We start from the raw sequence: 24,232 nt of genomic DNA on the forward strand, positions 1-24,232 counted from the left end.
GATTCCAAAGCATTTCGTTATATAGGGTCACTATAGGCTGCATGGTGCTTCCCATCTTTTGCTTACTATGCCTTTGAGAAGTGCAAAAAAGGGGGTAGAGGACTAATTGAAATTCAGGGTTCAACAAGTTATCGATGATTACAGCCTGCTACACAGGTCACAAGTTATTATGGGGTGCCTCAGTGATTTGGAGTGTGTGCAAAACAAATGCGTCCTATATAATGAAAAACATATGTTCGATGTGGATGAGCGATGTAATGGTTAAGTACACGGTCTGCCGCGTAAAGGTTTTGAGGTCGCGTCCCACCTCGAACGGAATCTAAATGCTTTGGTTATATATTTTTGCCAGACCATGCAATTTATTCCTCACAATGGCACTATTCTTTGTAATTGCGAAATATGACTCGTGCACACCAAATGTTACAGTTCGGGTGCATATCTGTATTGGGTATTTCTCCATCCGCGCTGTTACACATCCAGCTGAATGCAATCGTGTCGAATCAGGGTCACCAGTTAATATGGTCACATCGAGCCATTACACACTCCATCTCATGTCATGGAGCATATTTACAAATGTAATGTGGTACATAGCCCCATTGTTCATTTGTTGGTGGGCATGATAGGCTCGCTAGTGCCAATATTCTCTTCTTTCGTCAAAAACCTCCAACAGCAAGCGCTGCCTCCAATTCAGCAGGTGACGCTAGTGAGGCAGTAAAACACGCTAAACGTCATATATTTTGTATGGTTATTTTACATCGCATATTACGGTAAAACATGGATACCAAACAAGAAGTGCGTGAGGAGCAGTTCACGAGTTTGTAATGTTGTCTTATGAGAAGTGTTCCTAAGGTAATTTCGTTAAAATATTCCTATATTCTATTTTAATGACTGTCATGACAGTTGTTCAAGCGATAGACAACTTCGATAGCTAAACGTTTTGAGTGCCTTATGGCAAGCTAGCCTATCCTACTACAACTAGCCAACCAGCCATAACAAGTTGCCCCTTTATGTCTAATTTTGTCGGGGCTAGGGTTTTAAGTTCCCTCAAGCAGTTGTCTCCTCCGCTACTATTCTAGTAAACTGTAGTCGTTCATTACTAATTTCACGTTAACTACTACATTCTAGCATGCTTTAACAGATATGCACTGACGGTGTCAGGCGACACGTGTAGGGTGTTTTTAGCCAGCTACTGCTGTGTGACACATGGCACAACACACACCATTAAATCGACCACAAGATGGCGCTGTCAGCCACTTGAACAATCAAGCCTGAAGGTTGTGTACGGTTTGTTCCAACCGAGTTACTAACACAACCTATTCGACTTGTTGAGGGCTTGATGATTTACTTGTCTCTTGTGTGATGGCTGGAACAGATTTGTTTTCAGAATTGAAAATAAAGAGCTTTAAGGAAGGATTGTATACCTGGCAATTCGTTTTTTAACCAGCATGTATGAGGTGTAATCAAATTCCCACACTAATTACACTTGTCTTATGGCTTTCAGTAGATTTATACCTGTGGAGGGTTCATCATGATTACCCCAGCATTTGAGCTGAGCCAGGACCCAGATTTCCTGATCCTGAGCATCCGTGTGCCCTACACTAGAACATCAGAATTTGATCTCTACATTGATGGGGTTGATTTCAAATTCTATGCAAAGCCCTACTTCCTCAGGTGAGTTACTTAATCATGATCATTCATCAGTTGGTGCCGTTATTGAAATTACTTAATTTCTGGGTACTGTCAGACCCACTTTAAATGCACAATTGCAACTTCTTGACATGCGTGATGGGTGAACCTAGATAATGCTTAGATACAGTATGTCAAGGATGCTGTAATTGGATTTCTTATTAACAATTAATCTTTAATTCCTCATCAGGCTTACCTTACCTGGAAAAATCGTGGAGAATGGGAAGGAAAAAGCCACATTCGACATTGATAAAGGTAGTGTGTTTTTTCTTTTTCAAATTTTTTTCATGGTTAGAAAATTGTTGTTGTATTGGTGTGAGCTCTTTGTATTCTAGGATCAGTGTTATGCAGGCTTTCATATTTTGCTTAAAGAGATCAAATTGGATACGTTGCTGATCCAATTCAGTAGACTATTAAATAGATGATTTAGCTCGTAAATTAATTTGTGGAATCCCGCTGTGTAACCACATCAGTCAGTGCACATGACCTGGAGACAACACAGTCATGTTATCTGACCAGACAACGCAGTCATGTTATCTGACCAGACGACACAGCGTGCTGTCTGCTCTGTATCAGGACCTTGAGAGACATGGATCTTACTGCAGCGTGCAGAGTCAGTGTGATTGATCCCTGGTATCTCTTTAGCCCTCACTTAAGTCGTGCAGACACACTAAATTACCATGCTGTTAGATGATGCTATTATCGATGTAAATGGCCTTATGAAAGGTTTTGATGTAATGAATGCTGCCTGAAGTCCTACTTTTAGTTTTGCCCGTTTGTAGTGACACTTAGCCTTTTGGTTTTATTTAGTTGATTTGTTTACCAGCTCATTCTCATTAGAATACACGTTGATTCATAGTGCCAGTCATGTAGTGGGAGCTTTAATTGGCAACGTCATTTTCTGTTAGGAGTTGAAAACGGATAATTCTTTTATGAATTTCCATTTCCAATTATCGGTTTCAGTTATGTTCATGTTGGGTTCATGAAGACGTTTGCCTTATGTACTCTGACCTCATTGCCCCTCTATCAGCGATGCCCTGCATGCAGAGTCTAAATAAGCCAGTAACAGCTGCTAATACAGTCCTTGTTAGAAATGCCTCCTTTGGACTCCACTAGCCTCGTTAGGGCCCCACAGCCAAGGCAATTAGGCTACCACTAGCATTTGTTGTGTGTTGAATGTTTTATGATTTTAGAGGGTTCTAGACTATGAAATTATCTCAGGGGCTTGAGTTAAAAGAGTCATCATATATTTTATTCATTGTATGGTTTTTGTGCTTTAATTATGGTCTTAAGAGGAGCCAGTAACACTAGACTTCTTAACACTGAGTAGCCTACTTGTCAGCAGAGAATAAGAATGAGGCATGAACTACGTAAGGGGAGCCATGTTTTATAGGGCTCAGAAGCATGCCGCTAGAATGTAGTTTGTTGAACTTACAAGCTGAAAATCCCCATTAATTTTTCCCATCAGGATTTCTAATGGCTAAAGTAAGTGTTGTGTAAGATATAGGCTAACAGTTTCTTGTATCTTTTCTTGAATTGCGTTTGATTACTTTTTTTGTTGGCTATCTCTAGTCTCTAAGTTAGCTTACTGATTTTCAAGTTTTGACTTGAGAAATCGAGAAACATTTCCTAGAACCAAATGCTAGTTAATCGGAAAAGAAAACCTACAAGAAACTTTACGCCTGTGGAACACAATGCTCATTAACTCTCATCCTTAGAAAAAATCCTGATGGTGATTTTTCAGCTATAACCAGAAATATGTTCACAGATGACTTTTGACCACTGATGGAGGCCACTTCACCTCTCTATTGATGTGATATGATCTTATTTTATAAGATGTGGCATAATTTTACACTGACAAAATCAAACTACAAATCAAACTGCTGCCACTAGCTTCTCCTCTTGTCTGCCTCCTAATGTTCTCTCTCTGTCTCAGGTCTTTTTACACTCCGTGTCCCCAAGGAGACAGCTGGGGAGCACTTTGAAGGGCTCCAAATGCTGACCAGTCTACTTGCTCCCAAAGGCTCCCGGTCAGCCAAACCCTTAGTGGAAGAGATGGATATGGGTATGTTATGTTATATCATATCCTGGAAGAAGACACTGGTGTGTTGAGAAGACTAGTGGTATTTCCTGGTGGAGGCAATGGGGGTGGTAGATGAAGCGTATGCAAGTATACCAAATATGCAATGAGAGAAAAAATACCATTAGCATTAAGTTGGAAACCACAATAAAGCGCATTTTACCATTTCTCCCATCAAAACTAAGCACACCAAAGGACATATTATGACAGTAGTTGTTGTAGAACCATGCATTTAAAGAGATGCTACAGGATTCTTTTTATATTTTCAGCCACTAGTTCTAAAATTAGTGCTCACGAGCCAAAAATGGCCCCCTTTTTTACCTGCTTGGACAGAGAGGGATACACTGGATTTTGTCATAGGTGAGAAGACATTCTTGTTTGTGATCTTGATTGTGCAGAATTGTCACTCATTGAGATATTGCTGGTTGCATTTCAGAGGCATGCAGTGGAGGTGTGGCCTGTGAGGAAGAGGAGGATGAAGATGACTATGACTGGCAGGTTGAGCAGGAGGTGTATATGGAGAGCTCAGAGGAGGAGCTGAAAGGACTCCAGACGTACGGCTTTGGGAGTCAGAGGTCTGGAGTGTTTACCAGACTGCAGGTAGGGTCATTGGATTGGCAGGATTCAACAGGTTCTGTCTTTCTTTTCTCTCATTCCCAGGACAATTAGCAGAAATTACTAGCTGGATTGTATGTTTTAAAATCTTTTGTTATGTTAAGAGTATGATTGGTATAGTTGACAGAAAGCATGCAGAGATCTTAAGGAAAAATCTTAAGTGATCCTCTGTGGTTCAGTTTGTAGAGCATGGCGCTAACAACACTTAGGTTGGGGGTATGATTCCCGCTGGGACCATATATACTGAAATGTATGCACTTCACTGCAATGTAAGTGGATAAAAGCGTCGGCTAAATGGCATATATATATATATATATATATATATATAGAGAGAGAGAGAGAGAATGATATCATACAGAATTGTCTGTTCAGGAGGAGCTGAGTGATGTCATTGATGTCCAAAACCCTGACGGAACCACAGCAGCAGAGAGGAGACGGGCACGGCTAGACGCAGAGACTTCCATATTCTGTCATGACCATTACCTGTGAGTACTCAATATGATGAATACGAGTATCTCTGAATGCTCTCATTGTTACAACAAGAGGAACTGCCCAGACAGGATAGTGCTTCCCTCAGCTTGAGCCCCGTATGGCCCCAGAACTGTTTTGTTGCATTGTATTCAATAATGTACATTTAACTTGCTCTCACCTTTTGTGTTTCTGTAGTGCTGACTTGTTTGAAGACGATGATATTCAGAGTCTGCTGAAGTTCCATCCATGGTGGGCTGAGCTGACCCCAGATTCAGCTCAGAAGGGAGAGGCAGGTAAGCTTGAGTCTTCCACCTCTCTCTGCCTTTCTACCTTGATAAATATAGTGGGATGAACTGTACACAACAGAGTTACGTGAAGCGTCAACTACCCATGTCATTTGCGTGCTTAAATCATGCTGTATGCATACTTTATCTCTGCTCACACTAAAATAAGTAACAAGATTCACCAGCAGGTGGTGTGAAATTGCAAAGCAAGAGAGACACTCGACTATGAAAGGATAGACCACAGTGTAAATGTGCACTCATTGATGAATGATAACTTCAGTACTTAAATTGTCGTTTGATGGTAGTCAAGTGATAACATTCCATTCAATGTTGATCTTTCAAATTGACTGGTTTGACATTTCGCTGTTTTGAAGTTCTGTAAAATGGAAAAAAAAATTCATGTAAAAATGTCAGTGCTGGATGGGAACCCATCTGTGTGGTATTGATTGCATTTGTTTTTTGAGTGTGTGCCGTCAAGTTTTTTCCTTAAGATTCCGAATTTGAAACAATGAGCCTTTTTGCCACAGCCAACCCCTCATGTCCCCCCCCCCCCCCCCCTCATGTCCCCCCCCTCATGTCCCCCACCCTCATCCAGATCTGTATTGTCAGTCTCTCTCACCCGTTCTCTTTCGCTCAGTCAGTTGATGACATCTAAAAAGCAACGAGTCATCGGAGAGGTGTGTGTGTGTGTGTGATCCACGGCTTGTTGGCGGCGGGCCCCGCAGGTCTGTTTGCTCTGTCAGATGGGAGTGATAAGGGCTTACGGAGCCTCGCTGCTGCGAGACAGAATTCAATTGCGCCATCCTCTCCTAAACAGCCTGCTAATTCCACCGCTTCCACCGCCTCAACGAGCACATGGCTCATAGCCACAGCGTATGTTAGTGCAGGATGTCGTACGGTTGGGGGGAAAAAGGATTTAGATTAAACCGATAGCATTATCACAGGAGGGTGTGCTGGTTGAGAGCACCAGGAGGAGCCCGGTCTCCGCTAGCACACAGCAGTGGCAGCGATCACACGCTGACGACCAGCCATCAGTCAATGCTACACAGCACTGATACACAGCCCATTAGCGGCAGGCTGAATCTTGCATCTAAAGAACATTACGTTTCCCCTGCAGCTCAGCCGAATCCCTCCTCTCATTGTGCATTCTGAGAATGGAGCACTCGGTCGGAGCCCGGGCGCAGATAAATGGGCCAAATTAAACTTAATGACTTGACTGACAGTCGGAATCGTGTTAGTCTCCCCAGACGGTAGAGAATAGTGTTGGTCAGCAAATTTAGCTCTTTGCAGTTAAATCTAGGAATAGCAAAATTCCTATTCTCTCCAATGTTTTTTTTCGCCCGACTGCACCTGACAGAGATATGTCTACTGACAGATGGATGTAGACACAAGTGCTAATGAAGTAGAATGCCTTCCCTTTGTGCCCCCCCTCTCACCCTGTGACAGGCCACAGCTGTCCACTGGGGGCTGGCATTCACACGCTGAGTTGAGGTGATTGTCCTGGTTGTACCTGCAGCATTGTGTCATCGCTGATTTGAAATCTCTGCGTCAGTCTGTGATTTGGGCTATAAAAGAATTTCTTTTCAACTTAAACTCAAACAGTTATGCATTTTTAGTCTATTTTCTACAGCCTTGTCAAGGTTTGATATTTGAAGTTTAGGCAATTTATTAGAGCTGTTTAAAGTTTCGTCTGGGCCTGATACCCATCATTTGTCCGAACCAACTCACTGATTGAGGTTTATTTGCATCCTTCTGATTGCGGGTTATGAGGTGATTTTCCAGTTTCCTGCACAATCAGAGACACATTTACTCCATGTCACTGGGACCATCTGGACCTGGGAAGGGCCACAGGGGGAGACTCAATAACTGGAGGAATTAGGTCAAAAACATATCTACATTTATCCCCCCCCTGGATATCAATTGCAAAGGTTAAATCAGTGAATGTGGTTGAATGAAATGTGCTGGTAGATCTAATGACACATGGCTGATCACCTCACTGTAGAAACAGAAAGCTTGTTAGTCTCTTGGAGTACTGCATTATGTTGTTGGTTGATGATTGAAGGTTTCATGGTCAGCGGTAATCCCACATTGATCCTATTTGATTTGTCAGATTAGTTACATATGAAAACAGACAGGACTTAAGTTGCTGTTGAATGCCCTGCATGTAGTTGTCATTGAGTGTGAATGATGATGTGTAAGTACAGTCTTTTTAGAGCATCAAAACTGCTGGATTGTATTAAGGTTGTCCTAATGAAGAGACAAAGGAACTGATTCGCCCAGCCCTATCCCTATTCCCTTACACAGACCTGGTCCATTAGAATTGTGTGCTTTGTACAATGAGGGAGGGTGCTGGATGTGGGCCAGTGGGGCACTGAGTTTCTCTCCAGCGTCCTGGCTGATCTCCCGAGGGGAAGGAAGGGGGGTGTGAAGGGGGGAGGTGTGTATGTGTTTTTGTATGTGTGTGTGTGTGTGGCGCACGCTCTGCTGGGCTGCTGCAGCTGCACTGCCAAGGGATTCAGGTACCGTCTTCAGGGACCTGAGCCCTGACGTAATGCAGCAAGAATCCTGTTCCCAGCAGAGCCAAGAGCCCAGTGCAGCCAAGAGGATCATTCGAAACTGCTGTTTCGTGTGTGTGTGTGTGTGTGTGTGTGTGTGTGTGTGTGTGTGTGTGTGTGTGTGTGTGTGTGTGTTGGCCCACACACCGGTACCCCTCTCCTATCAAGGGGGTTCAGTATAGGGGCTGTCCCCCCCCCCCCCCCCCCCCCCCCCCCCCCCTCCACAAGCAAAGAAAATGATTGTTTTCAGCTGTTTCATACGCTGCAGAAAGTGCTGACTTGAATCTGCTCATGAAGCTCCTCAGCTTGGCTCTCATCCCGAAAAGATGCAGATAGAATTTTACCAATGCAATTCGTATTGAAGTGAGTATTTTTGTTATAAATGTAGAATCCCATTAGGTATGGCAGTGAATGATTCTCTCAGAAAGAACTTAGGGTGCTGGGTGTCTCTGAGCAATAATTGACTAGTGTAGGGCTTGCTTTGCAATGCACTGTAATATAAATGATGGCCCTCTGCTTCATAATTGAAAATTGATATGAGTTGTTAGCAATACATTCGTAATTAAGGGGCCTTTCTGGGCAGTTCTCTTAAAGGAAGTGTTCTCTTACAGCGGTGTCTTTCACTGATGATGAGAAGGAGCAGCTGAGGAAGTTCACCAACCGCTCCTACTTCCTCGACAAGAAGGCCTACCTCCACGTGTGGCTCAGCTTGGTGGACATCATCCTGGCGTACACCTACGAAGTACGCACCACAGAGGGAGACCACAACGTGAGTGAGGGGAGAACTACTGCAATGACAGCAGTTGGCCTTAGATGACACAATAACTCTTATCTTCCTCTGTGTTAAAGTCTCAATATGGGTTTACAACAAAATCCAAAGAGAGCTAAATGAGAATTCCATCCTGCTGTTAATGACACTCTCCCCTGAGGTACCAGAGGAAGGTCAGAGGACAGTATGTCATAGATGGATGTAAGAGAACAAAGGCAAGAGCAGTCGATATGGAGACCCAGAGCTATCATTTCAAGTGATGCCATAAACGCATACTACCTCTGAAGCGTCATCTGTGAACAATCTGTTAGCATCTGGGGTGTCATTATACCTAAAGCAACGCTATAACAATGTTTTCCAGAGATTGCTCTTTGTCTTCTCTTGTGAGTGTCTGTTATGAGAGAGAGAGAGAGAGAGAGACCTGGATCTGTCTTTTATTGAGAAGTGTCTGAGGTGCCATGTGTTGCAGGCTTGCTTTATAGAGTCAGTGTGGCGATTGACCTGTCATCATCCTCTCTGCAGGTGGAATCACCATGGACCATCAAAAAGCTCAGTGGAACCCTCTGCTGGCTTGAGGTGAGTAATAGGGAGGCCATTCCTATTTGAGTATGAAGAGTCTGGTAGTGAAGTGGTGTAATATTACTGTGGCAGTGATTTGCAACATTCCTCAGTAGGAGCTATCTCACTGCTTTCCCCAGTGCTCTGGCTATTCCCAGTTTATGGATTTATTTTGATGATAGATGTCTGACCCAGCCACTGTTTGAGACTCTCAAACAAACCTATTTTTTGCACTGTGCATCACCATTTGATTGAGTTTGCTGCAGTTAGGTGGATAGCCATATACAGTATATATATCCATTGGTGGTGGGCTACTGCAGTGGTAGCTTATTGCTTTTCTGAGGAAGAGGAGACCAGGTTGTAGCTACTACAGCAGATTAGTTTTGTTGTGTGTGTGCGCGCTCTCGTGCGTGTGTGCATGAGAGGAACTACAGTAGGTGGAGTAGCAGGGCATGCCCTGAAGCTGTGAACACAATCAGCTGAATGATGAGGTGTGATGGCTGTCTGCTCCCTGATCGTGTGTGTGTGTAGGCACCAGAGGGTGTGTGTGTGTGTGTGTGTGTGTGTGTGTGTGTGTGTGTGTGTGTGTGTGTGTGTGTGTGTGTGTGTGTGTGTGTGTGTGTGTGTGTGTGTGTGTGTGTGTGTGTGTGTGTGTGTACAGCTCGTCTTACACCTCCCGATGCGCGAGCCCTTAATCTCTCACATTTTGCCTGTGAACCTGACAATGAGAGGCGGTAATCGGATGCCTCAGTGAGTGAGAGGTAGCAGTTTGGCCGTAATGGTGATAATGGAGGAGGTGGTAATGACATCCTGCAGCTGCCTGAAAGCCCTCCTCAGTAGAACTGTCTGTTCAGACTGACGGGGCCGCTCTCTCACATACCTCTCACATCAGCTCTATCGCTCTCTCCATCTCTCTATATCCTTCTCTCTCCCCCTGTCTGTCGTTCTATTTATCCTACTCTCTATCCTTTTACTAGGCCTATATCTCTTTTCTCCAAAGATATACATTTGGACTGAGTGGTGAAGTCTGTCTCCAGACTGAGTAAGTTAATTTAATCTTGTTTAACTCAAGTGTGTTGCTGGTAGTATTGCTGTGGCTATCCTGCCTGAAGCCCTGGGACCGAGTTTCTGTTGAATCTGCTTGAAACCAATTGCTGTCAATCTCCAGTGGGAGAGGCTGAAACTTCTCTGCAAGGTATTTAAGTCCCTACTCAGCTTTGACTAGGACTAAGTACATTTGGACTGAGTGGTGAAGTCTGTCTGGTCGTTAACTGATCGTTAGGTGGGAGGGGCTGCAACCCTGCTAAGTCATCAGCAATTACACAATCTACACTTCTATCCTGATGGTCAAAGAGCGACAGCCTCCTGACACAAAGACGAAGGAGTCTGTCGTAAGATCTGTGGAGTCCATCGAGGAAGGCCAAACTACGAAGTATTTTTATTCTATTTGATTTATTTTTTTCACTACTCTCAGTGTATTAAGCGCTACCTACATCTTGTATTGCCCGCAAACCCCCTATCTCTATACCGGAAAATATCACAATGTGCTTTCTCCTCATTCCTGTTATTTCATCTCTCAGGAGGACACACAGACGCTACACCCCCCCTCGCAACCCATCTAATCTAGTCTACCCACCATGCTCAACTGACCACGACGTCACTGTCGCAGGAGGACTTTGGAACTGCCGGTCAGCGGTCCGGAAAGCAGAGGCTATCTCAGATTACGCCTGCAGTACCTACGCAGGCTGAGATAGAGGCTATCTCAGTTTACGCCTGCTTCATGTCCCTCCACTTCCTTGCTCTCACAAAGACATGGATTACACAGGAAAACAACACCACTCTGGCAGCCCTCTCTGATGCCTACTCTCTAGTCGAGGGGGAGGTATCTCTCCTGAGTGGTCACATAATGTCCTTCCCCTGTCACACCTGTCCATATCCACCTTTGAATTCCATGCTGTTTTTGTCACCTCCCCTGTCAAACTTCACATTGTTGTTGTCTATCGTCCCCCAGGTCAGCTTGGCGACTTCTTAGAAGAGATGGATGTCCTTCTCAGCTTCTTCCCTGAGGACGGCACACCACTCTCACTACTCGGTGACTTCAACATCCAGTCAGAGAAGCTTCACTCGTCTGGAGTACTTGACCTTCTCTCCTCTTTCGACCTTACCCTGCCCCACTCTCCTCCGACTCATAAGTCAGATCAGCTCGAGCAATCAATTCTCCCATACCTCCAACATCGTCGCAACATGCGTACCCTCTCCCTTACCACTCTATCTTCCTCCATCTTATCCCCCTGCCCTCTGTTGAATCCGTTTCCCTTCTATCCACTGATGCAGCCTCCTCCACCCTCCTGTCCACTCTTTCCTCATCCTTCGACACTCTCTGTCCACTGACCTCAAGGCCAGCACGATCCTCTCTACGCGCTCCTTGGCTGTCTGAAATCCTGCAAGCTTGTAGAATAGGGCTCCGGGCAGCTGAGAGGAAATGGAGTAAAACCGGCCTCCTGATAATCTAAAACTTTATCTCTCTCTCCTCCTCAACTACACCACCTCTGCATCAGCTGCTAAAGCTTCTTACTACCATTCCAAAATTCAATCCTCTGCCTCTGACCCAAGGAAACTGTTCTCCACATTTTCCTTACTCCTCAACCCACCTCCTCCCCCTCCTCCCTCCTCCTTGTCTGCAGATGACTTTGTCACCTACTTTGAAAAGAAGGTTGATGACATTAGCAGCTCTTTTTCTCTACCTCTCGCCATCACTGCTACCATTCCTCCCAAACCCACTGCGCTACACTCGGTCTCTGGTTAATCTGGCTCTTTCCCCCCTCTCCCCTGATGATATTTTAAAACCAGTCACATTCAAGTGGGCAACCTCCTGCCCTCTTGATCCTATCCCATCCCCCTTTCTCCAGTCCATTTCCAAAGACCACTTTCTGTTCCATACCACCATAATCAATTCCTCTCAATCTACAGAATCTGTCCCAGCTGCCTTTAAGACAGCCAGAGTCAAGAAGACAGCCTCTTCTCAAGAAACCAACTCTTGACCTGTCTGCTTTCCATAACTACAGACTGGTATCCCTTGTTTCCTTCTTATCTAAAACCCTTGAATGTGCTGTCTTTAACCAACTGTCTCACTATCTCCTTCAGAACAATCTCCTTGACCCTCACCAATCTGGCTTTAAGGCTGGGCACTCTTCTGAGCCTGCTCTCCTTGCTGTCACGGAGGCCCTCCACTCTGCTCGAGCTTCCTCCCTCTCCTCTTCTCATTCTTCTGGACCCGTCTGCTGCATTTGACACACTAAACCTGATCCTTCTCTCCACCCTCTCAGAACTGGGCATCTCTGGCTCTGCAACCTGCTGTCCTCTCCACAAGCCCTCACCACTGGGGTCCCCCAGGGCTCCGTCCTAGGGCCCTTACTGTTCTCCCCCTCTACCGAATTACTTGGCTCTGTAATTTCCTCACATGGTTTCTCCTACCACTGCTACGCAGATGACACTCAACTCTTTTTCTCTTTCCCCCTCTGACTCACAAGTGGCAACACATGTCTCTGCGTGTTTTGCAGACATTTCTGCTTGGATGGCAGCCCACCACCTCAAGCTCAACCTTAACAAGACTGAGCTGCTCTTCCTCCCTGGGAAAGCCTGCCCTCTCCAAGACTTCTCCATTACAGTAGAGAACTCTATTGTGACCTCTTCCCAGACAGCCAAGAATCTTGGGGTGATTCTTGACAACCACTTATCCTGTGCAGCAAAATCACAGCGACAGCACGCTCCTGTAGATTCTTCCTCTACAACATCAGAAGGATACGTCCATTCCTCACAAGAGAAGCAGCACAACTCTTGGTCCAGGCAATTGTGATCTCCCGCCTTGACTGCTGCAACGCACTCTTGGCCGGGCTCCCCGCCTCCGCCATCAGACCTCTGCAGCTCATCCAGAATGCTGCCGCCCATCTGGTGTTCAATCTCCCCAAATTCTTCCATGTCGCCCCCCTTCTTCTAACCCTTCACTGGGTCCCGGTAGCAGCTCGCATCAGATTCACGACCCTGGTGCTCGCCTACCGGGTGGCAAAGGGAACAGCCCCTCCCTACTTGCAAGCAATGGTCAGCCCCCAAACCCCTGCCCGATCATTCCGCTCTTCCACCTCGGCTGGCCGTCTGGCACCGCCGCTTCTATGTGGATACAGCAGTCCGTGCTATTCGGTCACGACTTTTCACTGTCCTGGCCCCCCGTGGTGGAACGAGCTTCCCACTGCTGTCAGGACTGCAGAGTCACTACCTATCTCCCGCCGTAGATTGAAGACCCATCTCTTCAGGCTATATCTTGACTGTCCCTCCTAAAGACCTCTTCATCCCCACTACCCCCCTGTACAGTTTCTCTACTGTAAGAATAAAAAATTTAAAAAAAAAAAAGGAATTCTTCCTTCTTCTAGCATTGTGACTGCCAATGGCCCCTGGTCCTAGCATAAATTTGTTTTTCTTATGATGACTGATGTATAGATGATTCACTTACTTAGACAAATGTACTTGTTGTAAGTCGCTTTGGATAAAGGCGTCTGCTAAATGTCTAAAATGTAAATAAATAAAAAATAATATTTCTTTTCCCTCTTTCTCTAAATTTCATGCCCTCTTACTCTCCCTCCTTTTCTGACTCTCATCCTGTTCTCTCTTTCTCTTGCCCTACAGTACCTCCATCTGCTAGCTGTTTACTCATCATAACCAGCCACGCTTGGTGGAGCTGGCTTATTTACACCCCAGCTAAACAGCCCTGAGGGAGCATATGAATCCTGATCATATGCAACAAGGAGCGTGTTTTTAACAAGCCTGTGAGAATGGATGAAAAGGAGAAACCAGAGGGCTTGCTCCCGGCTCTTCTGTCCAGTGGCGCAGAGAAAAGCCTTGACTTAACACTGTGATTAAAGACCACAAACGATTAAGGCCAAGGCTGCCGAGGTGTTTAAGAGTTCCTCGCGTATTTTCTCTCTATAAAAGGGAAAGTCGTTAGGAGTAATTAGTTTACCAATGACTACAATTAGGGGTGGTATATGCTGCCTTGTGCTGGAGGGAAGGGGGAAAAGCATGAGCCTGCTGGGTGAAACATTTTTCAAAGTCCTTTTCTCTTGTTGTTTTGTTATGTTTCTGTCTGTTTCTGAATAGTTAAAATCTGAGCATGAGGAAAACGCCTGCCTTGTCTCTTGCCTTTTAGACGTACAGCTCCGTGCAGGAGGTCCTGATGTCCTTCGGGAGGAGAGTGTTGTGTTACCCTCTCTACAGGCACTTCTCCCTGATCTCTGCAGCCGTGCATGACACAGCTCTGATATTCCAGTCAGGTGAGTCTCTGCCTTCCCTCTGTGACCTTTCACCCCTGGTGCCTGTTACTGACCTGAAGCTGTCAGCCACACCTCCACACCCCAATGGTCTCTTGGTGTGCTGTGGCAAGTATTGGCAACCCCTGTGTTATCATGGCCAAATTATAAACCCCTCAATATGCCTGCGTAATTGGGCTTAATATGAGAGAATTGATTTTGTCCCACAATGCTTCCAGCCTCCTCGTGGTAATGAGCTTTGGTGCATTGCTGTACTAAGGCAATGCCCTTTGCCTGCATGGAAGCAGTGGGATGCAGCTTTTCCATCGAATGCTTTGGAGATTGACAGAAACACAGCTTGACAGTCAGCATCCACACACAGAAATATTCCCTACTACAAGTAAAGCAGCCTGCAAACATGTAGAATCGTTTTTCAGTTTGAAACAATGCGTTGAATTGATAATCAAGTGAAGGGGCTCTCTCTCATACTGCAGTATGTGTGAAAGTAGTGTTTCTCCAGCAGAGTGGCCCGGCTCAACTTCAGAGGAGGAAGTGTGGATTTGTTCTGTATGGACTGTTGACTTTGATATCTGAGAGCACAGTGTAATCTTAAAATCAAAGCCCCACAGATGGAACTCGTGTAAACACATTTCGAATGTGTATGTGGCGTAAGATTATCCTGCTTGTGATGATTCTAACGTTCGTAAATGTCGGCAAATTAAAAGCCTTTTTAAGCTCCAGATTAGCATTTCCGTGCCTCATTAGGTAAGGAGATGAGTTGATCAGAAGACTTGAGAGGGAACAGCAGTTAAGTCACTGTGACGGGAGCCTCCCTGTACTTCACTACTGCATACTCCTCTTCATTCTGTAGAAGCAAACACACTTCACCCGTTTATAATGAACCTTTTCACTCTTTGCTGACTCTGGATATTTGTCAAACAGTCGTATACTGGAAATGACTATCTAGCTGGAGATATTCAGTCTGAGAGATGGCCAACTGCACCAAGTGCCTCCATTTTATTTGTTTGAATTTGTTGAGGTGAAAAGTGACATTTTTGCTCATGTCGGCAATTTCTTTATTTACAAGCAAGTGTGAGTAATAGGGTTTTCCTTAATGAACTGTAACACTTCAGTAATGCGGCCTGCCGTACATGCGAGAGCACATGCTTCCTCTGAGCATTATTCCACAGTAATTAATTTGTCAGGATAAGGCAAATGGAAATGTGTGCTCCAATTTGAGTCACTTCATTTAAACGGCTGTGAAAGCAAACAGTCATAGGTATTAGGAAAACAAACCCATTAATGCTGGCGCGCAGGTTAGGGCCTTGAAGGAAATGTTATCCGGGGGTAAATATTTGAACAGCCCTCTGGCAGCATGGCGTGTATTCTCAAGTAGCTCATCCAGTTGCTGCTAAGTGGCCATAACCAATGGGCCGCGAGGCAGGGAGAGCAGGGCCTCGTGGGTAAGGAGATGGGAAGTGTTTAGCTGGGCAAGGGCTGTGCCTGAAGTACCTGAAGGCCGGAAATGTTCTGTAACTGCTCTTAATAATTGCAGCTGGTCTTTCTACTTCAAGTTTTCAGTACTATTTGCCCTGACATGTTTGACTTTTTTGCTTTGGTTTAGAAACATGGTGCATTTTGTAATTGCAAATTGAGCGTTCAAAAAATGTGCGTGCACTGTTTAATTTGCATGCTGTATAGTAGTAATTTGCCGTGATGAATGTCAGTGGGCGGTGCCCCCTGGCAGCTGTGTTGCAGCCTGTGCCCACCTCATAACCTCTCCAGGGCTCTTCCACTGGACTCACCACCAACATGATCAACTGGCTCAACTTGTCATGAGAGTGACAACAGTCAAGAGTAGAAATCATAACGTACCTTACACCCATTTCCTGGGGCTAGAGATGAAAGACAAGTTGTCTCTATTTCTTCCATGGAGTGAGAGAGAGGTAAAGCTTCAGCGATGAGTTAGGGGGAAAAGTGAGTTGGGAGCTGGGATAGAGAGGCCTGTCTTCTCATCACTCTACATTCTGGTCGTGGAGTTGGAAACGGAGCTCTCTGCTCCCTCTGTATAAGGTGCTCATGCTTAGATGAGAACAAAATGTTTCTCTAAGGTTTTCCTCAGTGCTAGTTCTCTGTTTATTTTGAATGGACTGGAATGTCTCTGACTGCTGCCAGCCAATCCTGGTGGTGGAGAGGATTCTCCATAGCCCTCGGTGCTGTGCTTTGGGCCAATTGTGTCACACCGTGGGGCCATTTATACGGCTGATTTGAGAGAGGAGTGTTGTGGTAGAAAATGTTTTATGGATCAAATGACTGTTCAGTTGTGTACAATTGTTTTTGGTGCACTGTGGTTTTCAAACGTAGAGCAATAAGTGGCTGCAAGCCTTTAGGAACGGTTGTCTCTGCCAGCAACTGTGGTGTACATTTTTCATTCCTCACACTGCAATTGAGTAATACTGTTTTTTCATTTGTGTTGTCTTGTCCAGGGAAAGCCTGTGTCCTCAAGTGCCTTTTGGATATTCACAAAGTCTTCAGGGAGAACGAACCGGCCTACATACTCAACGACCTCTACATCACAGACTACTGCGTTTGGATCCAGAAGGTCAAGTAAGTCTAGAACCCCCATCCCTCCTTCCTCTGCAGGGATAATCATCCACAGTGGATAATTACCTCCAGGACCAAGCAAAGTGCCTCTCTGGGGGGGGGGGGGGGGGGGAGGATTAGACAAGTCATTTGTCACAGCTTGGGCACTTGAGTGACAGAGCCATTGTGCGATTCAATCTACCTGTATCCAGTGTGTCCAGTGTCAAAGGTGCCGTCAGAGAGGTCTGTGGACAGTATCAGTCTTGCAGTGGAGTCTTTAGTGAATCATGCTGTTTCTGAGACTTCTCTGTCAGTGAGCCTACAGGGATGAGAGACAGAGGTCTGTGTCTCTCCACTTATGTATCGCTACATAACTCTCTTCAAGAGATCTGTGGAGTTTTTCATCCTGAATGATCTAGCATCCGCGCTTCTCTCTTCACCCTGGCATATATTTTACAATTACTTACAGGTTTCAAATGTGAGCCTGCAAGCACATTATTCAGTAATGAGCTGTGTTTTACCCTTGGCGGGAGTTCAGCCAAGTGGTGTGCTCGTCTGGAAAAATCCCAGTTGAAAAATGTGCGCCTGATGTTTTAGGCCCAGCGCCCAGATGCAGACACGATAAAAGGTCTGCTGGGATTTGATGGAGGTTTTTTTATTTTTTGAGGGGCTTTTCATTTTGCCAGCAAAGTCAGATTCTCTCGAAAGAAAAGGCCTCAATGGCCAATTAATAATAGATGTGTAAAAATCAATGGCAGAGATGAGAGCTGGAGTCCTGTCTGTCTGTCTGTCTGTCTGTCCGTAGCAATAGACAAAGAGAAGAGAGATCCACAGAGAGCCTCTTTGTCCTGAGCTCTGAGTAAGTGGTGCAGCAGCAGCAGCACCGTCAACCCACTGGAAAACTCAATCAGTCTCACCTGAGAACGGCGTCGAGGAGATGAAACGACAGAAGGGCATGTGAGGTTGAGTGCTTCCTTATCCCACCCACTTGCCCCGCGCCACCTCCCCCCTCCCTCTTCCCCGTCGTACGTCGGAGCTAAATGTCAGCTTGACCGAACATGCTGACTTGTACTGCACCCCGCATCGATCATTAAACGGATTAGACCCCTGCTCTCGCCGCATTGACCTGTGATTGAATTGTTACATTTCCCTTTTCTGTTTACGTTTTGTAGTCGATAAACAAAGCGAAGCTTCTCTCTGCCCGGCTCTGTCCCTGGCTCATGTCAGCTGTGGAGTCAGCAGAGACAAGCCTGTGCAGACTTCCAGAACCTCTCCTGTTGCTGCTGCTGCCGCCTCCAGGCACTTGGGAAAACGTATGCATTCCATTTTATTGTCTTGGTAGGAATCTAGGCTATTGCCCAGCTTGCACGCTTTAAAAATTTCATACTCCCCCTTTCTACTGTTGTACACAGACCACTTTTCCACACAGACCACTTTTTTTGGAGTGTTGAATAAAAGAGTACTCCACTTGCCATGCAAAGTAGGAGAAGACGAAAACTCTTCTCTGAGCTAGCACCACTCGAGCAGCTGTGGTTTGCATAGACAAGGCTCTGTTATCACATGTGGTTTGTTGTGGCAGCCGTTTGTGCTCCTTACAGGTCTGATGACAGATTGTATAAGCATTGTTCTCCTCACTGCTAGATATTCCCCAGCGAAGGATTTGTCATTCCTTGCTAAGTGAGTTGTCTCTGGGACTTCTGTGGTAAGATGAGATGTAATCTATACCCTCGCCGCAATCCTGTATCTCGTCAAGTCTCACAGTTTGACAGGCAGACACGATCAGCCACTCATGATGGACACGGCGATTAATGAATGTTTGCTCGGTGGGTTGATTTATACTGTGTCTCTGCTGTCCCGCATGCATTTCTTTTGCTCTTATAGTCCCTCCGACTGCTGAGACATCAGTCTCAAATTTACAGCATCGTAAAGCCTTCACAGTGATTTAAACTGCAGGGCAGGCCCTCCACTCTACAGACACACAGAGGAAAAAGTGGACAGTCCATTCTCATATCAAGATGAAGAGTATGAGGCAGAATCAAATCAATATGCGACCGTAACAGCTTTGTCATTATATAGTAACATTTATATTTAAGATATTTACCATTGTGGGTTAATGTTGCTTCCTTCCAACAGTTGACACACCTTACCTGATGAAATTGTGTCAACTTTCCCCCCCCCCCCCCCCCCCCCCTCATTTCTCAGTTATCTTTTGAAGTCTCAGATGAATTGAAATTGTACCAAAAATGAGCAGACTGTTTAGTCCCTGTGTTTTACTGTGTGGTTTTGATGATCTATCGATGCCAAAACCCCCGCAGTGTTGCTGGACCGTAAAGAAAACCCACTCCTCATTTTCTCTCTCCTTTTCTTCGCTCGTCTAAAGGCTTGGAGGGAGTCCAATGGAGATTCACTGCGGCCAGCCCAACAAAGCTGATACCATCAGTGTTGTGTTACTGTACCCCAGTTGAATCAGCAGGGCTGGAACTTCCTCTTCCTCTTTCAGCACTGGCACATTCCTCCCCCATTTACCCCTGTCTGTCTGCCGCACAATCATTAATTGGGTCAATTAAATTCCAGAGCAAAACCATGGCAACCTGCGAGTAGCGAGCTCAAGGGTTAGTCTAGGAGGAGGAAGAGGAACTCTCTCGCTCTTTCTCTCTCTCCCTCTTTCTCTCTAACACTCTCTCCTATTCAGCTTCTACATTGTGTGTATGACAATGCCCAGAGGAGAGCTCTCCACAGCCCCAGGGGGCCTCAGGGGACGCAAGCTCCCCCACAGGGAAAACCAGCTGGTGTTGAACCCCCCAGGCCAAAGGGTCATAGGGTCAGCTAAGCCGTGTGGCCAGACGCCTTGGCCCTTGGGAATGTACTTGTTTGTTGTAAATTGGTTAAAGTTTGCGGCCTGAGGCCAGTTGTGGCCCGAAATACACTTCTGGCTATAACAGCATTTTCTAATACTTCAGGGACAGCTTAGAGGTGGGAGTGCAGGTGCACTTAGATTATTTTTGATTAAGGCTATTGCGAGAAAAACATTTTCCTTATTTGTGCTGCACATGTAAGTGTGAGACGTAATTGAAAAGTTGTTATGCTGATACATTTTCCCCTCCCCAGTCGTCCAGATTCTCTTTCCATCACACAACTCTGTGTGTGTCATGTGATGCAGCTAGTGTAAGAGACAGATAGACAGACAGACAGACAGACAGACAGACAGACAGACACATACATGCTCTGCGGGAAGGTCTGTATTGTACCCACAGACACAACCACATCTGTCAGGAGCCTGTCCTGGAGCCTTTGATGTTAAGGATACTGTAGCTGGAGATAAGAGACAGGAGATCTTGGTGTCCCGCTGGGCTGAAGAAAGAGAAAAGTGTCTCACAGTTAACAGGGATAAGTAGTAAACATTTCCTCTCTACATGAGGCCGTGTGTGTGTGTGTGTGTGTGTGTGTGTGGCCAGCAATAACACACACTCGCAGCACTCTTACATCACTTGTACACTAATGATGCAACTGTGAATGAAGTGTTTTTCTCTGTCATTGTTTTCAGTGAAGCTCATACCCTCCCTTATACACTCCATCAACCTCAGGAAATCCATGGTCTCACAAGCAATTACTGTTTTGTGTTTTAGATGCCTATGTGACTGGATAAAAAAATGTTTAAATGATCAATGTGATGGATTGTCTGACCCTTGCACTTCAGCGATTGTATTGGTCTACTTTACACCACATGACTACAATGAGCAAGTCTGGTGCTCCGACAGGGTTTTTTTTTTACAAGTACAAGCTCAACTCCAAAGTCTTAACAGGGACATATGTTGAATGTTGTTTACCTACGTTGAGGCAGATGAAATAAATGCCAGTCGGTAATTTAACCAAGCTAGATAACACTTCCCGTCCTCACCCAAAGATTGCAAGCGTCTTGTTGTGACAGAAGTTTTCCAACCTCAGAAAAGCTGCTCCTCCTCAGTTAATTAAGGCGAGCCACAACAGTGGTGCAGTAATGACTGGATTGTGTACAACATTATCCCTCCTCCAAAAGGAGCCTTTGTATTCACCGCAGGCCCATCTTCCCCCCACCGCAGAGCCAGAGCCAGAGCCAGGGAGAGGAGGAGGGGGGAGAGAAAACAAGCACGGCTCTCCAATGCTAACTCAATAATGACTTCCCACGGGGGGAAAGACGAGACGGGCTGTCTTTGAAGTGGCAGTGCTACAGGAGGCTTTCCAGCCAGTCCGCTTCAGGAAGTTTCTAAGGGTTTTTAATAGAGCTAGGCTCTGCACAGCTTGCTCTCTCTCTCACACGTGCACAGAACATAGAACACAATCACTGATAGCGAGGAAGGGATGGCTAGACATCAGTGTAACCCATAGGTGATATGGGTTTACCTTGATGTCTAGACATCCCCTTCCTCACTATCACTGATTGTGTTCGATGTCTAGCCTTTCCTTACTCATCGTTGAAGTTATTGTTTCTATAGGGTTTTTGTAAGGTTTGGAGTCAGGGGGTCGTGTTGTGTTTTTCTCTCTTTCCTCACGATGCAGTCTCTCGCTCCCTCCCCATGTTCTAAATGTGACATTTCTCCGCATATTATGAGATCTCTCTTCTTTGATACAGCATGACTATAATATCTGTTTACAGTACTCTCCCGAGGTCCTAAATGAGTACACATCACCTCCGTGTTGGCTTTGTAAATGGTTCCCTCCCCGGAGTGGAATCTCATTAAGGCTGCGTGGTAATAAGGAGCCATCTTGGTGCTCAGCGGTGGGTTAATTGGGCCAGCGCGGGCAGCGGGGGAGCTCTCTGCGGCTGAGTGTGAGCTCTGAATGGTCGGTGAGGAGTGTGGGCTCACACGCTTTATCCCTCCCTTGAATGGACACGGCCAGAGCCGCGCGGGAGGCCGACCCGCGCGGGAGGCCGACCCGCAGAGGTCAGCTAGTAATCACCATGGCGATGAAGGCCACTCGCCCAGCTCTGACCGCGCGGGGGAAGAATAGCAGCCACTTGAGTTTTGGCAACATCCTCGGTAGAGTCCGCATGAATAATGCATGGGCCAGGGCCTCCCACCACCCCAGTGGCTTTACATTGTGGGTGTTTGGGAGGACATTCATTAGTGATAAAAACTACTTCTCTCCTCGTGAAATCTATTGTTATCATATGCCAATCTCTTTAGGGACTGAAGATATGTGATAGGAACTTGTTTATGAAGGCATTTTTATTTCCACATTTGCTGTCTCAGGGAACCGGGACTCATCTATTCCCCGAGTCTATTGGTGTTTTTATCCAGACATTTGTTGACACAGTGCTGTTGGTGTTGTGCCTCCTTTGACTACTGCCGACAGTGTATTTTACCATCTTCAAGGTTATGGTCTGCTTCCTTGGACATATTCTTGTCTTGTTTGTTGGTCTGTTTTGTTTCCTACTGCAGTCTGAATTATGACAGTTACAGAATTTTAAAGATGATTTTCAACCAAAATGTTGAATACAAATGATGTATTCTTGTCGTGGCGTATTCATCTCCTAGGCTTGCCTGTTGATAATGATGCCAGTGGGGGGCTCTCTTCATTGGTAAGCACCGCAGCATTGTTTGCAGATTGACGACATCCCCATTCATTGGACATTCAGGAACAATTAACTGGAATGGGAATTAGTCTATATCAAAACCAAGAACAAGCAGTCGCAGTCCTAAGTATGATGTCTGTCTGTGTGTGTGTGTGGGGGGGGGGGGTAGGGTGTTAGGGTGTAGCTGGCGTGGTAATGAGGGGAGGGGGGTAGTCTTGTATCACTGTGTACTGTAATCCTCTTCAGTCTCTTATCACCTCTTGCAGGGAGAGCCGCTGTGGGAGAACAGAGGGGCAGAGCCCGCGTATCAGCCGTGCTCATCTCCCTTACATTATTAAACATGATTTCCATATTTCATTGAGCTCATGCCTCTGAGAATCGTTGTCTACTTAGCATTCAGATGAGGATGGGATTTGGGTAATGAATGCTAGACTTGTAGAGATGGGTATCCTGTTGCTCTGTCTTCAGCACGCCGTATGTAATGCAGCCAGTCAGCATAGTGCCCATTTCTCAGATTGTGCAAATATCTGTTCTTTTAAATTGTTTGATGGATCTCTCTCCTTTTGAATAGTTACCACGTTATAATCGATAAACTGATCCATCCCCGCTGTACTTGTCTGACAGTCACTTTCTCTCTCTCTCTCTCAGGTCCAAGAAGGTGACAGCTCTAGCAGATCCCTTACGGAAAGTATCCCTGAGGAAAAGAGACCTGGAGCTGGAGCTGGAGGTGCTGGAGGCTGCCGCAGTGTTGGTAGAGAAGGAGGACAAGGAAGAGGAGGGAAAAGGCTCCAGTAATGTTCCCACAAAGTCCCACAGCGGAGAGGAGTCATACAGCGACGACAGCAGCAGCAGCAGTAGTAGCGACTCGTCTGAGGAGCATGAGGACTCTGGGACTGAACAGCAGGACTGGACTAACAGAACAGAGGGAGGAGGTGGAGGGAGAGGAGGAGAGATGGCAGAGGCCAGCCCCCTCCAGCCCCAGCCTGCTTCCCCTGCCCTCGGTGCCCTACCCTCCTCTCTCGTCCCCCAGGAGCCTTGGGCTGCTCTCACATCAACGCAGATGAAACCCAGTGCCCTTCCCCCTTCCCCTGCCCCCGCAGCTGTGGCCGGTCCCAGCCAGCTGATCCAGGAGCTGGGAGAGAGGGTGGAGGAGGGGCTGTGGATCTCCAAGGCTCAGCCTAGGGGCAGGCATTCCAGGAGCAGAGCACATGGAGAGGCAGAGGGAGATTGTTCACAGCCCACTTCTGCAGCACAGTCAGGAGCAGTATCATTTCCTAAAGCCACTGGCAGCACCAGAACATTCCTAGAGCCGTGTCCTCACAGAAACCCTCTGCTTATTGTCCAAACAGAAGCTTCTGAGGATGATCTAGATGAGGACGATTATATAAGCTAGGTGTAACGGAGAGTATGTCTGTTATGGAATTTGGCAAGACAGTTTATTATGATGAGGGTTAACTTTCTACAGAGAAACGCCTCTGTCAGTGATGATAATGATGAAGAGAAAGAGGATGAACTTATTTGTTTGTCTATCTACCGTAGCCTAAACATTTGCATGTCAACATGTATTGTATTTGTATGTACCTCCATTGTGGATAGTTTCCAGGCTTTTACTTTCATGGAAATTATTGTGAAGATGAAGGCTTTTTTATATACTATTTAAGAACAGTTTGTCAATGGGTTTCATTAAAAATGCAGATCTTTTCATCCATTGATGAGGTGTGGTCATTTGGTTGTATTTTGTTTGCAGGTTTACACAGGCTAACAACATGCAGTAAGC

The 24,232-nt window shown here is 45.9% G+C and overlaps 1 protein-coding gene across 3 annotated transcripts; it reads left to right on the forward strand.

Moving 5' to 3' along the window:
* Window positions 1-775: 775 nt before the first annotated feature.
* Window positions 776-24,151, forward strand: shq1 (SHQ1, H/ACA ribonucleoprotein assembly factor). 3 transcript variants are annotated; one of them, XM_083668369.1, is made up of 12 exons: window positions 776-857; window positions 1,502-1,671; window positions 1,877-1,941; window positions 3,623-3,751; window positions 4,203-4,366; window positions 4,754-4,866; window positions 5,048-5,145; window positions 8,303-8,460; window positions 8,983-9,036; window positions 14,219-14,342; window positions 16,805-16,925; window positions 23,104-24,151. In XM_083668369.1, exons 2-12 carry the CDS (start codon window positions 1,529-1,531, stop codon window positions 23,846-23,848), a joined length of 1,914 nt encoding a protein of 637 aa, XP_083524495.1. In that variant the 5' UTR covers window positions 776-857; window positions 1,502-1,528; the 3' UTR covers window positions 23,849-24,151. The 3 variants fall into 3 exon arrangements, with proteins under 3 accessions (XP_083524495.1, XP_083524494.1, XP_083524496.1); XM_083668368.1 differs by having other exon boundaries at window positions 781-849; window positions 1,505-1,671; XM_083668370.1 differs by having other exon boundaries at window positions 797-849.
* Window positions 24,152-24,232: the final 81 nt, after the last annotated feature.

The sequence above is a fragment of the Argentina silus genome (genome assembly GCF_951799395.1).
Source record: "Argentina silus genome assembly, chromosome: 4".
Lineage (NCBI taxonomy): Eukaryota > Metazoa > Chordata > Actinopteri > Argentiniformes > Argentinidae > Argentina > Argentina silus.